This window comes from Malania oleifera, chromosome 2, assembly GCF_029873635.1.
Source record: "Malania oleifera isolate guangnan ecotype guangnan chromosome 2, ASM2987363v1, whole genome shotgun sequence".
NCBI classification, from domain to species: Eukaryota; Viridiplantae; Streptophyta; class Magnoliopsida; order Santalales; family Ximeniaceae; genus Malania; species Malania oleifera.
Genome location: NC_080418.1, coordinates 128,877,921 through 128,901,524, shown reverse-complemented (window position 1 = coordinate 128,901,524; position 23,604 = coordinate 128,877,921). Strand labels below are relative to the sequence as shown.

Here is a 23,604-nt window from a genome sequence, read left to right as displayed (position 1 = left end):
ATGAGAAGATTTGGAGGTTCAAGAAGGGTATGAGGAAGGACATCTGTAGGCTTATGGGTATGTTGCAGATTCGAGAGTTCTCTATTTTGGTGGATAAAGCCACCATAGTTGAGGCCGAACTCCAAGGGGATGAGGTGGTACAGGAACAAAAGAAGATGTTGGTATCTTCTGGTTCTCAAACTGGTCCTCGACAGGGATAGTGGAAGAAGAAGAAGAACTATGTTTCAGGTTATCGCCAGAATACCAAATGGCAGGGTTCTCAGGGGGATCTGTCTTCCGTGCAATGCACCAGGTGCTGTAAATGACACGATGGTGAATATCAGCCGTTCTAGGGTAACTGCTACAACTGTGGCAAATCGAGGCACATATCCCGAAATTGTCAGGCGCAGAGGAGTGATATGCCTGCACAAAGCCAAAACTGTGGAAGTAATCAGATGCCTCGGGGAAACTATTAGGCAAACACGGCTCCAGCGAGGGTGTACTCTCTTCCCCAGCAGATGCGGAACATGCAGGAAATGTGGTGACAGGTACCATGTTATTGCTTTCGAATAGAGCTGTTGTTTTATTTGATTCGGGAGCAACCCATTCTTTTATGTCTTCAAGTTTTGTGAAACTATGTGGGGTTGAAACCCAAGTGATGGATGAATGATTATTTGTGGCTACACCGACTGGGAGTGTAACAGTATGTGGTAAGATGTTAGGAAACTGCCCAGATGTTATTCAGGAAAGGCTGCTACTGGGGAACCTAGTAGTGTACGACATGTGTGGATTTGACGTCATACTGGGGATGGATTGGTTATTCTTTAGTTATGTAGTGATTGATTGTCATAGGAATCTAGTGTTCAGACCTCCTGGGGAGCAGGAGTATGAGTTTGTAGGATCGTGTGTGCGTTCAACGCCGCAAATTCTATCAACTATACAGGTGAGAAGGTTGCTTTTGGACGATTTTCAGGGGTACTTAGCTTGCGTGAAGGAACCACCTCTAGATCATATGAAACTTTAAGATATCTGAGTGGTTAACGAATTTACGAATGTATTCCCAAAAGACTTACCTGGTTTACCTCTTGATCGTGAGGTGGAGTTCATTATTGAATTGCTGCCAAGGAAGGCAACAATTTCTAAAGCTCCATACTAAATGGCTTCAGCTGAACTTAAGGAGTTGAAGGAGCAGTTGTAGGAACTACTGGACAAAGGCTTTATTAGACCTAGTGTTTCGCCCTGGGGAGTTTCAGTATTGTTCATAAAGAAGAAGGACGGGTCGATGCAAATGTGCATTGATTACTGTAAGATCAATAAGGTAACAGTGAAGAACCGATACCCGTTGCCTTGTATAGATGATCTATTTGACCAGCTGCACGGAATGCAAGTCTTTTCAAAGATCGATCTACGGTCAGGGTATCATCAGGTAAGAGTTAGGACAGAGGATGCTGCGAAGATTGCTTTCCGAACCAAATATGGTCACTATGAGTTTCTAGTTATGCCTTTTGGGTTGACTAACGCTCCGGCGGTATTTATGGATCTAATGAACAGGGTTTTCCATGAATACCTAGATCAGTTTGTAGTGGTGTTCATCGATGATATTCTGGTATATTCTAAGAGTTCGGAAGAGCACAAAAACTGTTGGCCCTATAAGGCTTAAAATCTTGTTATCTTATTTTGATGCTAACAAACAAGTGAAATTTAATGTATTTGTATGAGTAATGATATTTTAGGGCTCATATATGAGAAAGTAAGGTCAAAGTGCTCACAAGGATCAAATGAAGTTTAAATGAGTCAAAGCATGGATTTAAAGATAATATATTAAACCTTGAAGAATATGAGGTCATGCATGATTTGTTGAAGCCAAGGAATGTTTAAAGTCAAAAGGGCCAAAGAAAGGCAAAGTGAGAGAGTTCAAAGAATATTAAAGCTTGAAGACCAAGAAAGGGCCAAAGCAAGCATGAAGACTTGAGCGTTTAGAATGTTAATGTCTTAGAAGTCTCATGTAAGTGCTTTAATGTTTAAAATATCATTTGAAATATTTTGAAACTCTTAGGTTAACTTCTTGGACCAAGATACTTTTTAAAATAATTGGAAAATATTTTTATAAGGCTAAAAATTATTTTAAAAAGGTTAGAATCATTTTTGGAATGAAAAGCACCAAAAAGAGTTTTTCCAAATGCTGTCAAGTTTTATACATCCGCATTGAGGTAAATTTTTCTCTATCAAAATCTCCTTATTTTAAAATGTGTTCAACATGAAAGTTGTAAGATTTTTTCTTAGCTTTCTTTTGACACCAAGAACACCTAATTTGGAGTTATATAGAAAAAGTTATGACCAAAACACTGAAGCGGGATCACAGTTGTCAGTCATCCAAACACTGTTCACGGGAGGAACTTCAACTGTTTGAACAACACACAGAACGACCTCAGACGTCTGAAGATTAAGCTCAGATGTCTGAAAATTTTATGGAACATAACTGAACTAGGCAGTAGCTGTTCAGATGCCTGAACTTGGCACTTCAGACATCTGAACTCAACACTTCAGACGTCCGAACCCTCTCTTCAGACATCTGAGCACTGTTCAACGGGCAAATTTTTTTAAAATCTAATATTTTAAATTATAGCCGTTTGGACTCCAAATTTTATAACAACTTGGGAAATTCTCTAAGAAAACTTTAGCAATAAGAAAACTTGTTTAAAGCCTATAAATACATGGTTTTACAAATCAAAATACATCCAAGAATTGAAAAATCTGTTTTGAGAAGCTGAAAGCACTCTTGTTCTTCCAAAGTTCTCTTGCTCACTCATTGGAAAACTCTTTTGCTAAGATATTCTGAAGTGCTAATCCTTCCTTCTCTGAATTCGTACTGCTAATCCTTATCTAAGAAGGATATTGGTGAATTCTACACTTGAACTTCATTCTATTTCATATTGATATTTTACATTGAAGTATATAGTGCTGAAATTGTACTAACTTGCTCTTTGTGAGAGTATATTTGTACGCATATTATATCTTGTTTCTTATAGTTCTTTGATGTTTCAAGGATTGTTTGGATCGTTGGCTAAGCAAGGGGATATTGCTTAGAGAGGTGGGCTCTAGCCTAAAGGAGTGACCGAACGAGGAGACATTGTTTGGAGAGGCGGGCTCTAACTTAGTGAAGGAGTGTTTGAGCATGGGGTGTCGCTTGTAAAGGTTTTGTTCCACCCATCAACGGAACAGGTTTAGTGAATCCTTTGGTGGTTTGCCAAAGGCGAGGACGTAGGCTGGGTATAAGCCGAACCTCGTAAAAATCCCCGTCTTACTCTCTCTTTCCCTATTCTTTATTTTCAGTTTAGATACAATTGTGTGGATGTTTTAAATATCTAAATTATACATACTACACATATTTGGAAATCAAGTAAACTTAGAGTCCAATTTTGATTTGGGTTGCGAAAACCGAAAGGGAGTACGTTGGTTACACCATATCTTGCGGAAATCATATGGGAGTACGTTACTTGGTTAACATTCCAAAGATAAATTTACCGAGAGTTTATTTGAATTCTAAATATTTGGAAAGAGTGATTAGATTCATTTATTCAGGGCTTTACATCAGCAAGCATAAATTCTCATTCACTACAGGGTTTGGTTCAAATTTAGCTAATATCAACAAACAACCATTTTGAGTTTTTATATTACATAAGTGTTATGTATTGGCTTGTTTGTTTGCTTTCTAATTATAGTTGATTGGTTTGGTTGAATGATTGGATGTTTGTATGGTTAAGGATTAAATAAAGAAACTAAGTTCTTGAGTGCTTAACAAATTAAACAAATAAATCACAAATTGGTTAAAAGAAATAAAATAAGTTTAAGAATTCTAAAAATGAATTAAAAGAAATTTTTAAAAGCCAATTCACCCCCCCTCTTGGGAAGCTATTCCTAATTTAAAAAACCATTTGAGGTTGGTACTTTAGGTTCTACAGGAGAAGAAGCTTTATGCTAAGCTGAAAAAATGCGAGTTCTGGCAGAATTAGGTCACGTTTCTAGGACATATCATGTCGAAGGGTGGTATCTCAGTTGATCTAGGTAAGATAGAAGCAGTGGTTGATTGGATGAAACCGAAGAGTGTGCAGGATGTTCGAAATTTCCTAGGACTGGCTGGGTATTATCGGCGGTATTCTCTAAGTTATTTTGGCCCTCTAACAAGGTTAACGAGGAAGGGTGTGAGATTTGATTGGATTGACGAGTGCGAGCAGAGTTTCTAGGAGTTGAAACACTGACTGGTCACTGCTCCAGTTTTAACCATCCTATCTGGGGACGGTGGTTTTGTAATTTACAGCGACGCATCGCTGAAGGAGTTGGGATGTGTGCTGATGCAATAGGGGAAAGTAATTACTTATGCTTCTTGAAAACTCAAGGAGTACGAGAAGAATTACCCCACGCACAATCTGGAGTTGGTAGCAGTAGTATATGCGTTGAAGATCTAGAGACCCTACTTGTACGGTGAACAGTGTGAGATCTTCACAGACCACAAGAGCCTCAAATACTTTTTCACGCAGAAGGAGTTGAACATGAGGTAGAGAAGGTGGTTAGAACTGATCAAGGTCTACGATTGCACCATTAGCTATCATCCGGGGAAAGTTAATGTGGTAGCTGATGCGTTGAGTTGGAAGTCAGAGCACGTGTTGGTATCTGCAGTAGTAGGTCAGCATCATATCAGATAGTATTTGGACAATCTTTGCGTGGAGTTGGTGGATGGTAATCTTTAGGCTTTCATTGCTAGCTTGGTGATCTAGCCGATGTTATTTGAGAGGATTAAAGCCGCGCAGGCTAGTGATTTGGAATTAGTTGAGACCGTGGAGAAAGTGCAGCAAGGGTTGGCTGCAGACTTTAACATCTCCGAGGGAGGTGTATTGAGGTTTGGAAATAGACTCTGTGTTCCAAACAACAAGGGGATAAAAAGGATGATCTTAGAGGAGGCGCATCGTTCTTTGTATATGATACATTTGGGTAGTACGAAGATATATTGGGCGGTGGAGTGGCATGAAATGGGAGATTGCCCGGTTTATGGAGCAGTGCCTGACGTGTCAATAGGTGAAGGTTGAACATCAGAGACTAGCAGGGCCGTTGCAGGCATTGAGTATTCCAGAGTGGAAATGGGAGCATATTTCCATGGACTTTATCACCGGGTTGCCACTAGCGTTTCACGGGCAGAATGTAATCTGGGTAATCGTGGACAGGTTGACTAAATCTACTCACTTTGTACTAACGAAGGTTAACTACTCCATGAGTAAGCTAGCATATCTATACGTGCAGGAGATAGTTAGAATGCACGGAGTACCGGTGTCTATTGTTTCAGATCGAGACCTGAGATTTATTTCTCGATTCTGGAAGAACTTACAGGAAGCACTGGGGACGAAGCTTACTTTCAGTACAACGTTCCACTCCCAGACTGATGGATAGTCAGAGAGGATGATACAAATCTTAGAGGATATGTTACGGGCATGTGTGTTAGACTTCGGCGGTAGTTGGATTCAGTTTCTACCATTGGTGGAGTTTGCCTATAATAACAGCTTCCAGGTTAGTATCGGGATAACATCATTCGAGGAATTGTATGGTCGGAGGTGTCAGTCTCCTCTGTATTGGGATGAGGTTGGCGAACGACAGGTATTGGGGTCTGAACTCATACAACAGGCTTTTAAGAAGGTTAGATTGATTAGGGATAGGATTAAATTAGCTTAAAGTCGGCAGAAGAGTTACATAGATGTTCGCCATCGTGAGTTGGAATTTGAGGTGGGTGGTAAGATATTCCTGAGGATCACTCCGATGAAAGAAGTGATGAGGTTCAGGAAGAAAGGCAAGCTGAGCTCGAGGTATATCAGACCATTCGAGGTACTAGAACGAGTGGGTCTGGTGGCCTACAAGATTGCACTACCCCCAACGCTCTTAAGGATCCATGATGTGTTCACGTATCCATGTTGAGAAGGTAATTGTCGGATCCATCACATGTTATTAGTTACGAATCCTTAGATATTGGCGATGCCATGTGATTAGTTACGAATCCTTAGATATTGGCGATGCTTTGGCGTATGAGGAGATACCTCTTCAGATTTTGGACCGTAAAGTTCAGAAGCTGCGTACCAAATAGATACCATTAGTGAATGTACTGTAGCGGAATCATGCGGTTGAGGAAGCTTCTTGGGAGATAGAGACGGAAATACGCCAAAAATATCTGTAGTTGTTCTGAGTAGTAGTTTCGATAGCAGGATCGGTATGGGTGTGTATGTATGTAATATTCTGCTATTGTAGTAACGTTGTGTGGTTAGTCTCTAGGGGAGTGTGTAATATTGTGAGCTTTTGAGATAGTGTATGTATGTAACCACTGTATTCCTCCGCCATAAGTGAGGGTATGTATGTATTTGGGACGGAGCTGCTATTTGGGTGGCCGCCAAATCTTCCTAGAGTTAGGTATGCATTTGGGTATGCAGTTGAGTTGGTAAAAGAGAGATTACAAATTTTGAGGACGAAATTTTTGTGAGGAGGGAAGGTTGTAAGAACTCGACCCGAGATAAGTGTATTAAATAAATAAGAAAAGAGAAGGCAAATTTAAAAGGTAAAAATCAGTAGGGCGCGTCGACGAGGCTTCCTTGCTCATTGACAAAGTCTCTTGTGCAGTTCGGCGATGAAATTTAGTAGCCCGTTGATAAGGAGATACCGAGAGATTTTGGGAAATCCTGAAGTCTCAGGCTTGTCGACGAGGCCACCTTGACATCGACGAACTTCCTTTTGCAACTCGTCGACGAGGACGCTGTCTCGTCAATGAGGCTGGTCGGGTCAAAGGCTTATAAATATCTTTTAGCTTTGCTTAATGAGGAAGAAACCAAAACCACTCTCTTTCTCTAGGATTTTATGCCATTTGTTGTCGGAATCAACGATTCAACGTTACCACGTGGATTAGGAGGAGAAGCTCAACGTTTATAGTGGATCATAAATTTATTTCAAGGATTTTCGAGTTTTGACCAAAAATCGAGGTAAGGGTCTGATTTAGTTTTCGTTCCGGTAGATCTATAGAGAATAGTATTGTAAGGAAATATTGTTCTTTGTTGTTTGGGTTTTGGTGCCTCAGTTCGTTGTTTTGGAACCGTTGAGCTCTACGTTTATAGTGGATCATAAATTCATTTCGAGGATTTTCGAGTTTTGACCCAAAATCGAGGTAAGGGTCTGATTTCGTTTTCGTTCCGGTAGATCTATAGAGAATAGTATTGTAAGGAAATATTGTTCTTCGTTGTTTGGGTTTTGGTGCCTTAGTTCGTTGTTTTGGAACCGTTGAGCTCGTGTTTTGGTATTTGGGAAAAGGTAAGGGGATTCTATTTATATCAGTTATTTTTTAAGTCGGAATCGGTAAACATGTAGTTTATGATTGTATGTATGTTTTGGCTACTTATTTGGGAAAATCTGTCGGGTGAAAACCCGAAATTTTTGGATTACAATTTTGAAAAAATTGGGGGTTTCGGGTATCATCTCTATTTCTGTTAAAAAATCGTATATTATATAAAACTGTAGTAATGAGATGGCCGTAACTGTATTTGTATCATTCTAAAATCACATTCCTGTATAACAGCAGTATTTTCCCAATAACATACATTTTCTTAATAATATTTATATGTAATATATGTTTTTCTAAAAATAAACTTACTCATACATAGTAGTAATTTACATGGAAAATAATTGCTTTAGTTTATTCCTTTACCTGACTACTGAGAAAACCCCTAAAATATCCTAGCCTAACCCCCGTAGGATTTCCTGATCAATACCCTGAAACTGAAAACTTCCAGTATTAAACTTCAGTATTCTCACGCGTACATCATTTCCTATAACTGTCGTAATATCAAATTTGGCTTAAAAAGCCTTACCTCAACTTAGGGGTGATTTCCAACTTGCTTTCACCAATGATCCGCTTTGGCAGATTTGGAGAGAACTTCCCTAGGAGCGTCGTGGTGGCTTCAAATCGTCAATTAGGCGTAAATTTGGCTCGGAATCAAAGAGAGAGAGAGAGAGAGAGAGAGGGCCGAAAGGGAGAGAGAGAGAGAGAGAGGAAAGTTGGCTTAGTTATGAAGTAAAGAAAATTCGGAATTTTGTATTTATAGAACTGGATTCGTCGACGAGCCACGTCATTCATCGACCAATCCTTCATTAATTTTGTCGATGAAATTCAGTTCTCGTCGACGAAATTCAGTCGGCTCAAAACCTCTCCCGGTATTTCTTTGTTGATGAAATTCAGTCTTCGTCGACAAATTCTCTAAAGCCCTCGTCGATGAATCCCCTGTATTCGTCGACGAAACCCTAATGATCCCCCCTCGGTTATTCCTTCCAAAGTGAAATGTCGTCGATGAATGCGAAGTTGACTACCTCCTTTTGTTACTATTTTCATTTCCCTTCCTCTTTATTATTTAAATTCCATTTTTTTTATTTGGGTTGTCACATTCTCCCCTTCTTATAAAATTTCGTCCTCGAAATTTACTATTCACGTAATTTATCATCCTTTAGTAGGCAAAATGGTCTACTTATTTTATTACTTGCCCTCATTTATGGCGGAGGAATACCATGGTTACATCTCAAGTCCTGGGAGATTACATATACCAAAAGAAAATTTTCCCCAAAATTAAAACACCTCATACTACCTAAAACATTACATGTACCTGCAAAAGAAATATGACATATTTACTCACATTTCAAATTACATTTAAACTTCTAAGAACAGTTGCGGATATTTCTGTCTGATCTGTTCCTCGAGCTTCTAAGAAGCCTCTTCTACTGCATGATTCCTCCATAGAATTTTTACCAGAGGAATTTTCTTATTACGTAATTCTTGTTCCTTTCTGTCCAGAATCTGCACTGGTACCTCCTCATAAACTAGTGAGTCACTGAGCTCTAACTCCCCGTAGCTAATAATATAAGAAGGATCTGGGATGTATTTCCTCAACATAGAAACGTGGAATACGTCGTGCATTTTGGATAATGAAGACGGTAAAGCTAACCTATAAGCCACCAGCCCCACTTTCTCTAAAATCTCAAACGGACCGATAAACCTAGGGCTAAGTTTACCCTTTCTACCAAACCTCATAACTCCTTTCAATGGATCTATCTTCAAAAATACATGATCGCCCACGCTAAACTCTAAATTCCTGCTGCGATGGTCGGCATAACTCTTTTGTCGGCTTTGAGCTATACTAATTCTTTCCCTGACAAGCCGAACCTTATCGTACACCTGTTGTACCAGCTCTGGTCCCACAACTCGCCATTCACCCGTCTCATCCCAATACAAAGGAGATCGACATTTCCTACCATATAGTGCCTCAAATGGTGCCATGCCAATACTGGACTGGTAACTATTATTATATGCGAACTCCACCAGCGGCATGAACTTTGCCCAGCTACCTCCACAATCTAACACACAAGTTCGGAGCATATCTTCTAGTATCTGTATCGTCCTCTCAGTCTATTCGTTTGACTGAGGATGTAATGTCGTGCTAAACGATAACTGAGACCCTAGAGCCTCTTGCAAGCTCCTTCAAAATCTTGACGTGAAACGTGGGTCTCGATCTGACACTATACATACTGGCACCCTATGAGAACGAACTATCTCTTAGACGTAAATCTCAGCTAAACAGATGAGAGGATAGCTGATCTTGATAGGGAGGAAATGGGCAGACTTAGTCAACTGATCTACTATCACCCAAATCGTATTCTGACCATGTGATGTTGATGGCAGTCCTGAAATAAAGTCCATGGAGATATGATCTCACTTCCACTCTAAGATAAATAGCGGCTGCAACTGACCTGCCGGCCTCTAGTGCTCAGCTTTTACCTGCTGGCACGTCAAGCACTAGGCTACATACTTGGCAATCTCCCTCTTCATACCACTCCACCAGTAAAACTCTCGCAGATCCCTGTACATTTTCGTACTACCCGAATGAACCGTATACAAAGATTTGTGAATTTCATCTAAAATAGTCCTCTTAATATCAACATCAGTAGGAACACACAGTCTGAAATGGAATCGCAAAGCTCCATCATTTGAAATGTAGAATTCATCTCCTTGACCACTCTGCACTCTGTCCATTACCTCTACCAATTCTGGATATTCTTTCTGGGCAGCTTTAATTCTTTCCTGCAGAGTAGGCTGTACCACTAGGCTGGAGTATTACTCTCTATAAATTCAATGTCGAGTCTCTCTAGATCCATCATAATCGGGCATTGGATCTCCATGGCTGCCAACGCTAATACTCCAGACTTCCTACTCAGTGCATCAGCTACCACGTTTGCTTTCCCTAGGTGATAACTGATAGTACAGTCAAAATATTTAATCAACTCTAACTACCTTCTCTATCTCATATTCAATTCCTTTTGGGTGAAGAAATATTTTAAACTCTTGTAGTCAGAGAAAATCTCGCACTGCTCACTGTACAGATAATGCCTCCAAATTTTCAACGCGTGTACCATTGCAGCCAACTCAAGATCGTGGGTAGGGTAATTCTTTTCATATTCTTTCAACTGTCTAGATACATACGCCACTACCCTGTCATACTGCATAAACACACAAACGGGATTATCAACACTGGCGCTGTGACTAACCTTTGCTTCAGCTCCTGAAAACTCTGCTTACAGCTGTTGTCCCATTCAAATTTAGCATTCTTCCTAGTCAGTCGTGACAGAGGCCCTGATAAAGCTAAGAATCTCTCGACGAAACGACGGTAATATCCAGCTGACCCCAAAAAACTCCTAATCTTCTGGATGTTTCTTGGTCTAGCCCAATTCACTACCGCCTCAATCTTACTAGGATCTACTGAAATTCCGCCTCCTGAGATTACATGCCCCAAAAACACAACTTTCTTGAGTCAAAAGTCACATTTGCTGAACTTTGCATACAACTTCTTCTCCCTAAGCATCTACAAAACCTGCCTCAAATGTATCTCGTGCTCCTCATAGCTCCTCGAATAAACCAGTACATCATCAATAAAAACAACCACTAACTGATCTAAATATGGATGAAAAATTTTATTCATCAAATCCATAAATATCGCAGGAGCATTCGTCAGACCAAATGGCATAACAAGAAACTCATAATGCCCATACCTGGTCCTGAAAGTCGTCTTCGATACATCCTTTGCTTTCACCTTCACTTGATGGTAACCTGATCTGAGGTCAATTTTAGAATATACCCGTGTACCCTGGAGCTGATCAAACAAGTCATCGATACAGGGTAGAGGATACTTATTCTTGATAGTCACTTTATTAATCTCTCTGTAATATATGCACATCCTCATAGACCCATCCTTCTTCTTTATAAATAGCACTGGAGCTCCCCACGACGATACACTAGGTCGTATGAAACCTTTATCAAGCAAATCTTGTAACAGGTCTTTCAATTCTGCCAACTCTGCTGGCGCCATTCGGTACGGTGCTTTAGAAATCGGCGCTGTACCCGGAAGTAGATCAATAGGGAAATCTACCTCACGATCAGGCGGCAAACTTGGTAATTCGTTTGGGAACACATATGTAAATTCTTTTACCACAGGCGTATTAATAAATTTCAATTCATTTTCTGACATTTCTTTCACAAAAGCCACAAATCCCCGACAGCCATTCTGGAGCAGTCTCCTTGCATGAACAGCTGAGATCATCTGAGGTAAGGATTGCACTCGTGACCATGTAAATCTGAATTCTGGTTTCCCTAGAAGTCTGAATATCACTTCCCTTGCACGACAATCTATAATAGCAGAATTAGCTGCTAGCCAATCCATACCGAAAATGATATCAAACCAGTGCATATCTAGCACCACCAAATCAGCAGATAGAATTCTCCCCTAGACATCGACTGGACAACCACAGAGCATCCTACTACATCTCACTGCTGACTCGGTCGATGTCGCCACTAACAGTTCAACATCTAATGATTGTGTTTCCGCCCCACATAATTTAACACACCCAAGGATACAAACGAGTGTGTGGCACCAGAATCAAAGAGTGCAATAACTTTAAATGAAAACACATTAACAGTACCTATTACTATGTCACCGGCCGCCTCAACGTCACCCGGCGTCAAAGCGAAAACCTTGGATGGGGCCATATTCCTCTGCTGGCCTCCTCATGGCACCTGGTAACCTCCTCATGCAGGTCTAGGAGCAGGAGCAACACCAATCTGTGTCAGACACTTCTTCATCATATGCCCTGGCTCCCCGCACCTGTAGCAGACACCTCACCCAGCACAACACTCCCCTAAGTGCCTCTTCCCACAAAATGGACAAGCTGGAGATGGCTACACACCCTGAAAACTGCGATTCCCGGTATTCTGTCTCCGGTCCCTATAGTAGCCTCTTCTCTTCCACGAACCACGTCCAATCCCTTACTGAGAACCAGAAGGTGTGGATCTCTTCTTCTGCCTCTACTCCTCAGCCTCCAATCGCTTACCAAACTTTGCTATAGTGGCTCTATCCACTAGCTCAGCAAAATCTTGCAACTTCAGAATTGATACCTGCTTATAAATTTCTCTCCTCAGGCCTCTCTCAAACTACCGTACCTTCTTTGCTTCGTCTGGAATGATGTACGAGGCAAAGCGAGATAGCTCGATGAACCTCGCCGCGTACTGCTGTACTAACAGAAGTCCTTGCTTCAGATTCAGGAACTCCTAATCTTAGCCTCCCTGGAAGAGGCTGAAAAATACCTGTTGAAGAATATTTCTTTAAATCGCTCCCACGTCATCTCCATAGGTATAGTCTTCTGCTGCTCTAAAAGTCTCACTGCTGACTACCATCTCTCGGCCTCTCCAGTCAGTCTGTAAGTGGCAAACAACACCTTCTACTCCTCTAGACACTGTAACACTGCAAATATTTTCTCTATCTCCTGCACCCAGTTTTCAGTAATTGCAGGATCTGTACCTCCTAAGAAAGCCAGAGGACTCATCTTAATAAACTTCTCAATTGAACTATCGTGGCCTGCCGATGGACCACCTGGTTCCTTCGAACTCCTGGCAATTTCTGTCATGACCTGCTATGCCACGCTGCATAAAACGGCATCTGAATCACTACCCGCAGTGCCTGGGGATCCAGCACCCTCACTTCCACTAGCGTTGGCACTATTGCCACCAAGGTCCATCCTGAAAAACATGTAACTTAACTCAAAACCTTCTTCTCTATACATATCACTCAACTCATATGGTATATTCTCCTATTTAATTCACCTTTCCTGATTTTAATTCAAGGCTCAATCCTGTACCCTAGATAACCAACCCGACGATAGTTTACAATGACTTTCCTAAAATCGTCACCCCAGGAAAATCACACAAATCACCACTGAAGTCCTGCATCTAGACTACAAAACCAGACCTCAAATCCCTTTATCCTATACTCTGGTATTATTACTGCTGCACTCTAGAGTTTACAAAACCTAACATCCTAGGCTCTGATACCAAATGTAACGACCTGCTTAATTTAACATAAATGAAACATAAATAATAACAATCTCAACCTGAACCCGTGGGTAGCGGGGATAATTTGTCAATTACAGCGGAAACCTAAGCAGCAGTAAATATAAAATCTCAATTATCCAACCATAGAACATAATACCAAAGTTTACTACATCATCAAAATACTGTACAAATATACAATCTCCAAAAAGTCAAAATAACATTAGGATCATACAACAAAAACCTCCTGATCCTAGTTCAACGCTTACCCTTCTAGTAGGGAAGCTAAACCCACTCAATGGCGGCCTTGACCCGCCGGTCCGTCTGGGTTTCCTGAAATTCATTTAATACAGCCCAAAGGCGAGACCTGACAATGGCTGGCCGACCACTGCCGAGTCAAATATGTTTATAAGTACGATGGGCCCGCCACACCCTCGTCCGGACTGCCAGGTGGACGTCTACAACTCTTCACTGAAAGCCACATCGACTATCCATCTCCCACCCCCTCGTGGGGTGGTTAGCACTAATCTGATCATAATCATATGATTTATAAGCTATGGTACCGAGCCCCTGAACTGAACTAAACTAACATTCGGGTTTCGATAACATATAGTACATGATCATATATAACATCATTACGGCCTCGTGCCAAACATATCGTAATTACGGCCTCGCGCCGATCATATCACAATTACGGCCTTGTGCCAAATATAACGTAATTACGGTCTCGTGCCGAACATAACATAATTACGGCCTCGTGCCGAACATATCATATATAATATTCTGAAAATAAATCAATTATCATGCAATTCAAAGTCATCATATACTGCATTATTTCGTAATTCCTGAAAACATGCTTTTTCTCGTAAAATTTCTATATCATAATACATTCATGCAAAAATATTATTCATGCCACACAAAGCTGAGCAAATCCATACGTTTCATTCTAAAATCACATTCCTGTATAATAGCAGTATTTTCCCAATAACATACATTTTCTCAATAATATTTATATGTAATATATGTTTTTCTGAAAATAAACTTACTCATACATAGTAGTAATTTACATGGAAAATAATTGTTTTAGTTTATTCCTTTACCTGACTACTAAGAAAGCCCCTAAAATATCCTAGCCTAACCCCCGTAGGATTTCCTGATCAATACCCTGAAACTAAAAACTTCCAGTATTAAACTTCAGTATTCTCACGCGTACATCATTTCCTATAACTGTCGTAATATCAAATTTGGCTTAAAAAGCCTTACCTCAACTTAGGGGTGATTTCCAACTTGCTTTCACCAATGATCCGCTCTGGCAGATTTGGAGAGAACTTCCCTAGGAGCGTCGTGGTGGCTTCAAATCGTCAATTAGGCGTAAATTTGGCTCGGAATCAAAGAGAGAGAGAGAGAGAGAGGGCCGAAAGGGAGAGAGAGAGAGGAAAGTTGGCTTAGTTATGAAGTAAAGAAAATCCGGATTTTTTTATTTATAGAACTGGATTCGTATACGAGTCACGTCATTCGTCGACGAATCCTTCATTAATTTGGTCGATGAAGTTCAGTCCTCATCGATGAAATTCAGTCTGCTCAAAACCTCTCTCAGTATTTCTTTGTCGACGAAATTTAGTCTTCATCGACGAATTCTCTTAAGCCCTCGTCGACGAATCCCCTATATTTGTCGATGAAGCCCTGATGATCCCCCTCGATTATTCCTTCCAAAGTGAAATGTCGTCGACGAACGCAAAGTTGACTTCCTCCTTCTGTTACTGTTTTCATTTCCCTTCCTCTTTATTATTTAAATTTCATTTTTTTATTCGGGTATTTACATAAGCAATGTATTTTTATTTCATAACTTATATTGCGCTCTCTCTCTCTCTCTCTCTAAATTAGTTTTTTTGGACTCTTTCTTTATACTCTCACTCTCTCATGTAGCTCTCTCTCCCCTAAGCTCACCCCGAGTCCGTCCTCGCTCCCGATCATCTCTCCCTCCTCTCTTGGCTTGTAGGCTCACTTTCGGTGGTGGTTCAAAAGCTAGGGTTTTCGTTTTCCAGAACGTAAAAGGCTATTGACTTTTTGAGTTCGATCCTTGTTTTAATACTGACAAAGCACCAGTGTCTTTTTTGTGTGTTGAGTGCTTGTACAAATTTTTATGTTGGCACACACATAAGACAAAGGGAAATGGAAGTAAGAAGCACTTAAAGGGCACTTACTATTGGTGCATTCTATGAAGACAGAAGAGTAATGAGGAAAAGAAGACATATTTATTTTAATTGTATATGCATTTATTTTTTATCATTTGGTCTGTAATAATGCATGCATCTACTGATATGACTTGAATGCTTAGATGACCATAGACTAACGTTAGGACACCTAGAGTTTAACCAAAAACCTTTTTCATAAAAACTAAAATTAAACAAAGGTTTTGGAATAGCTTTAGGGTCAACCAACGTTGGGTTTTTAGGCTTAATTCAAAAGCCTCGGTTGACCGAACCCTTTAGTACAAATCAGCTTAGTCGACTGAACCAGCCCCGAGTCAAAGTTTGATTGTCTCGGTCGACTTGAACCCTTGGCAATGGAACCATTTGGAAGTCAACATTTTGACTTCGCTTGGTCGACCGTTATGTTTTGAACATATCTTCCTTGGTCAACCGAACCAACACGAGTCTAACGCCCAACTACTTGGTTGACTGAACTCATAATTCAAATTGGCCATGGTCGACTGAACCTCATCAACGGTCAACCAAACCTCAGCCATGGTCAACCGAACCTACGAAGGGTTTGAAATCTCCTTTGGACGGTCGACCAAAACTTTAGTTCAAAAATGCCAAGGTCGACCAAACTTAGTGATATGGTTGACCGAACCTTAAATATGGTCGACCGAACCTCTTGGGTTCCAAATTTTTTAAGGGTTTAAACGTCATTAACTTTTAATTAAACTTTTTCAAAATACCGAGCGTGTCCCCAACGGTCATAATTTTCAGAAAATCTATGAATACTCCCTCATAACTCCATATTAGCAACATGTGTGTAGAGGGTGCTAGTACATTGCCTTTGTGTAATTGAATTCTCAAGTTTGATTCTAGTATGTATCCTATAGGCTATTGATTCCTTGTACCCTAAATTTAACTAGATACCAATTAATTGGTAATAAGTAGGTGAATTTAACCATATGTAAGTGAAAAAAGAGTTAGTGACAGCTCAATCGAAACAATAATCAAACCACACATCGTTTTGGATAGCCATCCCTATCGATGCATTGAATCCTTATCTACACATATTGATAATGGTTGCAAAACTCAAGGTAGTGCCACCTACCATCATTTGATTTAGAGTCACTATGCAACCTACTTAAGGGAGTACTATCTGAGTCCTTTTCTTACCTCATAGTTGCATTAATACTCTTCGAGGCATTTTCATTAATGCCTTTCTTAACAAATGGATACATTGATACTTGCTTTGTTCGATCATCTCTAAAATCATACTCGTCATCAATAAAATAAAAATTTGAGTCATAATCGTTATGAGCCTCAACCTCACTCTCTGCCCCACTAGCAACCCTATTAGTCTCCATTCTCACTCTTAGCACATACAACCCTCTAAAATCCACTATTAGCCTTCTCTGCCCCACTGTCAGCCCTCTTACCCCACCGTTAGCCCTCTCATCCTCACTATCAACCTGTTCAACCCTATCAACCCCACTCTCAACCCTTTTTGGCACTCTCAACCCTTTTAGACCTAGTCCCACTCTGTGCCCTATAATTGGTGCCAACCCCCTTTGTCTCATCCATTTCCTCTTCTTATAGTTCAATTATCACATTAGATTTGCAATTTGAGCTCCCAGTGCACAAAAAACTCTTAATTAAGTTACATCATTATTGGTCCTTTAGTGCAAGTATATTGTTACAATTCTACTTGTTCCAATTTGTTGCACCATATCTAATACATCTCTATCAGGCTCTATTTTTCTCTATTAATCATGTAATCCCATGCCTTCTTCAATCTAGTAGCAGGTCATAAACCTACTATTCACTAAAGTCTCTACAATGTCATCCATATTTAATAAAGATATATGATCAACACTACACCACTCAAAGTCATCAACCTCCAACCTATAGTATATTTTTTAACCCTCAAATACAGTAATGCATTGACTATAGTGGTACCCAATGTTAACGAATTCTTCTTTGTCCACATCTAACATTTAGAAAAACACATAACACAATTAAATTAACTTCAACTAAACAAGCTATTGAATAATCGCTTGTTACATTTAACTTTACAAACACTGTCCTAGATCATCTCCTAATTCACACAAACTCATAAAAAACAATGGTAGCTAGTAACAATGATATTCGACCAATCAGCTAAAAAAATAGAGTATTTGAAATAGCTATTGAACATTAGTCCTTTCTACCCCATGCTCACTCAAATATTTTTATGCATATTTTTTAGGTGTTTTTTTTAATTATACATTTAAAAAAAAATGATTAATTAAAGAGATTTATTATTATTTTTATAATTTATGTTGCTTTTATTTAGATATTAATAAATAAAATGAAGTGTTTTTTTTTTAAATGTCATTTTATATGAAATTTTAAAAAATTTTAAAAGAAATTAATTGTATTTTTTAAACCTGCCGATTTATTAAATAGACAGGTTAGGATTCGCATGTGTTTGACTTGTTTAATATTAACCCGTTTATGATTCAATCCATTTATGATCCGACCCGTATGGACCCGACCCGCTAACCCGTTTTCGACCCCTATTCTCCGCTAAAAACCCTAGCTCCCTGCTTCTCATTTCCTCACTCAACACACACCTACCCACTCTGCAATGGCCACCGCCGCCGCACGCCCTGTTGTCTCCGTCCAAACCCTGGAGGGTGACATGGCAACCGACGGCGGCAACACCGTCCACTTGCCGGACGTGATGAAGGCTCCGATCCGCCCGGACTTGGTGAACGAAGTCCACGCCAACATGTCCAAGAACAGCCGCCAGCCGTACGCCGTCAGCCGCCGCGCCGGACATCAGACCTCCGCCGAGTCCTGGGGGACTGGTCGTGCCGTATCCCGTATCCCTCGTGTTCCTGGAGGCGGAACCCACCGCGCCGGCCAGGGTGCCTTCGGCAACATGTGCCGCGGTGGTCGGATGTTCGCTCCGACCAAGATCTGGCGGCGATGGCACCGGAGGATCAACCTCAATCAGAAGAGGTTCGCCGTTGCGTCCGCCATCTCCGCTTCTGCCATCCCTGCCCTCGTCATGGCTCGAGGTCACCGCATCGACACTGTCCCGGAGATTCCTCTTGTTATTGGGGATACTGCTGAGAGCGTGGAGAAAACATCGGGTGCGATCAAAATTCTCAAGCAGATAGGTGCTTATCCAGATGCAGAGAAGGCCAAGGACAGCCATTCGATCCGCCCCGGAAAGGGTAAAATGCGAAACCGCAGGTACATTTGTAGGAAAGGCCCGTTGATTGTTTATGGAAACGAGGGATCGAAGCTCGTCAAGGCCTTCCGTAATATTCCGGGTGTTGAGGTCGCCAACGTTGAGCGGCTCAACCTTTTGAAGCTTGCGCCTGGTGGCCACCTCGGAAGATTCATTATCTGGACAAAATCAGCCTTTGAGAAGCTGGACTCAATCTATGGTTCGTTTGACAAGCAGTCAGAGAAGAAGAAGGGTTACGTCCTGCCTCGGTCTAAGATGGTTAATGCGGACTTATCTAGGATCATCAACTCGGATGAAATTCAGTCTGTTGTCAGGCCGGTGAATAAGGTCGTCAAGAGAGCGCCGATGAAGAAGAATCCTCTGAAGAATTTGAATGTACTTTTGAAGCTCAATCCATATGCTAAGACTGCAAGGAGGATGGCGCTTTTGGCCGAGGCTCAGCGTGTAAAGGCCAAGAAGGAGAAGCTAGATGAGAAGAGGAAGCAAGTTCCGAAGGTATAACTGTTTTTGCTTTTATGTTTTTCAATTCCTTTATTTGTTTATATGTTGTTTTGGCACGCTGTCATTGTTTGCTTAATTATCTGCTATATGTTACTTTGGTGCATATTATATGTAAATGATATTGTACAATATAGGCTTCATATAATTTTCTAGTAGTTAAATACTGTACCAATATAATTAGTGTTGCTGTATTTTTTTTACCACTCTTGAGGCTTAGAGTGCCTTTTCATGCATATAATTGGATTTGTTTTGGAATTCCAACTTTGTTGAGTTTGATAATGCATTTGTTGCAGGTTTAAATTTTATTTTGTAAGATTAATGTTGAATTCCAATTCACTATTTTCTTCTCAATTCCATCTAAATGAATGCAGCCTCCTGATTATTGCGGCTCTTCCTTCCCTCAAATACACAAAAAGGAAAAAAGATGACTTTGATAATTTTATTTTAAAATTTTTCCCTGGGCACTCATGTCAAAATTTGTACTCATGGTCAGAAAAAGCTTACAATGCTTGAAATCAAATAGAAAGTAATACATATCAAAAGAATTATTCTAATTGATACAAATTGATGATTTATTCAGTTTGTTTTACAATTCACGATGTGATACTGTATTTAGTTTCTTGGATTTAAGAAACTTGTGCCTGATAATCTTTTGTTCTGCGTTTATTTTTATTTTTTAAGAGATGAATTTCAAAAAGTTATTTTTTAGACCTTAAATATATGTGAATGTTGCTGCATATTAAGGTTAGATATGTGTTTGTGGTAACTTGTGTTCCCGTTGCACTAAGTTCTTTTTTAGAATACTATTGTGTTCAATTTTTTGTATTTCAGCTATATAAAAATTAGCTGTTAGTCTATACATGTTTTTCAAGGTTGACGGATGACAGTTAGAATTTAAGGGAATTTAGATAATTCATACTTTTGCAAGTAAAAAGTCCCCCCCCCCCCCCACCTTTATTTATTATAATGCCAAGAAAATAAGGGTTTAAGTGATTTAGCTGGTTTGAGTGTTGAGCAAAGCCGATTTTTTTTAGCATTTAGACTGATGAGACAAATTTGGTATATAGTTTTGAAATGGGATGCTATGTGATGGTGATCAACACGTCTACTGTTATTCTGTTTCACATTTCTTTAAGCTTATGGAGTTGATAATGTTGTGTATTTGTTAAGCTTATTTCACCGAAATGCTATATATATATATATATATATACTTCATTGTATTGGACAGATTTGTTAAGGTTCTCCACCCTGTTAAAACTTCAAATACACGATACTGTAAGAGGAACTTGCAATGCATGATACCATAAGGGATACAAAATATTGGAAAATTGATATATGATTTGACAACTATGGTTATACTCTTTTTTGGTGACTATTCCCTTGTATACTGTTGTCTTTTCTTCTATAGTTAAATATCATTGATCGCTGTAGAACTTCAGAACTCTTAACATTTATTATGAGTGTATATCACAGCAATGGATCTAATATCAATTGTTGCATTCTCTTAGCTTTCATATATGATTGTTGCATGTTAGTTTATATTTTCATGATTACATTTCATAATGTTTTTTTTTTCAAAATCTGTGTTTCTTGCCATTCAATTGGTGTTTTACTTGTTTATATTGGTTGTGTGTTAAGAAATATTCTCATTTTTTTTGGAAATGTTACATTGGGTGCACACCCTTAACTCGGAAATATCCCCTTACTGTTTTTGTTGATGTATATTTTGTGGCCTTCTTTACTATTTAATCCTATTTGAAATGAAATCCACTTCTTTGATCCCTTTCTCTTATAAGACCAGTGCATCAGCTGTTTCATTCCTCTTCTGTGTTTTTGGTTAGAAGTATGCTTTATTCTCCATTCCTTGAACTTGCCTATTTTCCAGATATTTTTGCTTATCGTCAAGTGCTCAAGTACTTGTTCCTTAGTCAAGTTATACATGTGTAAAATCAATTACCCTCAGGATTAGTTTGATGCCCTTGGTCTTAACATCCATGATCATTACCTTTTAGGGGGGGTTTAAATACATTTTCAGTCAAGTTATACATGTGTAAACTCAGTTATTCAGGATTAGTTTGATTCCCTTGGTGTTAACATCCATGATCATTGCCTTTTAAGGGGTTTTAAGTACATTTTTATTTAATTCTTTCTGCTTTTATAGTTTTATGATTTTCTTGTTTCAGGGACCAGACATGACAATATATGTTTAGATTGGGTTAATTTTAGTTATATCCAAGAATTTTCTGAAATGAAAAAAAACTGATAAGAGTATAATTTTATAATTTAAATGGTCCTTTTACCTAATCATTGCATACTAGGTCAGTTGTAACCAAATGGAGTCTTGTGTACTCTTGTCTCATCATTGTAAGATGCAAATCTTTAATTGGACCACCAGTGGGGGTACCTAAACTACAAATGATTGCAATTTAGCTTTTGAAATTGTAAATTTGTGACTTCTTTTTTTAACAAGCATGCTGTGCATTCTGTTTTGTAATTAAATTACTCTTGGGATAATATTTGATTTTATGTTCTTTACATGCATTGTAAGTTTACCTTGTGAAATTTACAATTTTGTGCAATTTACATTGTCAAATTAATTGTCTTGAGTTATGCTGTGCTACTTGAAGTAATATTTAATTTTTAAGGGAATGGATGGTTCTTTTTTCTATGTAATTATCAGTTCTGCTGATGTCTCTTGTTTTTGAGTAATGTACCATATCAGTTTGTACAATTTTCGTACTTGCGAATGCCAACTCTTTGCGAGTTTCTACACAGTTTGATGATTTGATCATATGTTTGGTGCACGTGATGGCACAAATGCAAATTATGCATTATTATTTTTCAAAATTAAGGGTATTTTTATTATTTGATAACAAAGACGTGGAACATTTTCTGACCACTTCCCCATCCCATTTTTTCATTCAATTTTCAGGAGGAGGCAGCTGCGATCAACGCTGCAGGTAAGGCATGGTACCAGACTATGATTTCAGACAGTGACTACACAGAGTTTGAGAACTTCTCCAAGTGGCTCGGTGTCTCCCAGTAATTTTGTTTTCTGTTTTCAAAATTTTCTTAAAGAAGGAGTTTTGTTTAATTTGTTTTGCGTTTGGTGTCAAATTGCTCGATCTGCTGTTCCGAGTTTATGGATGAGTTAGGTGGGAAGGGAAATACTGAAACAAAGCTACACCATTACAGACATTGGGTTTTTTCCCTTCCCCCTTATTTGTCAAGTTTCTAGTTAGGTGGAGAAAATTTTAGTTGCTACAGTACTGGTATTGAATATGATGCTAGGACTCAATTTGGTGATTGAAAAATGGATTATTTACTGTGTGATCTTTAAATTACATCGGTGTTTTAGTTAGCTCTTTTGCTCGCATACTCTGTGTGTTGCCTTGATTCCTGTAGATCCTTATTGGCTTGTCAGGCACTTGTTCTTATTTTGTTTCTGTTATATATAATTTTTTTTTTTTTTTTTATGGAATTTACATTTTCTGCACTATTGTCAACCTCAACTGGTCTTTGATGATTGGGTCTATTCCAATATTTGTAGTGTTGTGTATTGTGGATCTGGTATCTGGAATGCCCAGAAACTTTGCTTTCATACAGATGGTTAGTACTTAGAAAACAATAAAAATGCCTTTCATGTTTAGATTGGAAGGGTGGTAAGAGTAGGCAGCAGCTGTTGTATTGGCTTCTGCTTAATTTGCTTTCAGAATCAGAGTAGTTTCATAGTCCCCTAGTGTCCATGTTTAGAAAATCTAATTTCTGCATGGATATCCTGATTGCTTTTGTGGGATTCCCGTTGACCCACTCTGCACAATTGAGCTAGTTGAGATTTCAAGTCCACGCTGTATGTATTGTTCTCTTTTCATTCTCATTGTGTGGGTGTGGCTGCCAGGAATCGGGCAACTGAAGCAAGCCTTGTAATAAACTATTCTCTTGTAATGTTTAGGTTTAAAACATAAGGTTCTTAGATGTCTAATTTCTTTTTTAATTGGCAGTTCATTCCTTGGCCTCTTGCATTAACACAATTGCCTAGTTATTAAACTACCAAAGTATTGAAATTATTGTTATTTTAGTACTAATTGACATTAAGGTAATAATTATTAATTAGGACGTGCCGTATTTACTTTTTCTAAAATGAAATTCAGTATAACAACTTGCTTCCTCACTAGTTATTGGCTTACCTTTTATAGTTGAGTTAGAAATTATTGTCTGCTTTCAAATTTTTAACAACTAAC

The 23,604-nt window shown here is 39.2% G+C and overlaps 1 protein-coding gene across 1 annotated transcript; it reads left to right on the top strand.

Annotated features, from left to right (window-relative positions):
* Positions 1-18,133: 18,133 nt before the first annotated feature.
* On the top strand, positions 18,134-22,707 carry LOC131149495 (large ribosomal subunit protein uL4-like). Its single transcript, XM_058099965.1, has 2 exons — positions 18,134-19,357; positions 22,296-22,707. Exons 1-2 carry the CDS (start codon positions 18,251-18,253, stop codon positions 22,407-22,409), a joined length of 1,221 nt encoding a protein of 406 aa, XP_057955948.1. The 5' UTR covers positions 18,134-18,250; the 3' UTR covers positions 22,410-22,707.
* The last annotated feature ends 897 nt before the right edge of the window (positions 22,708-23,604 follow it).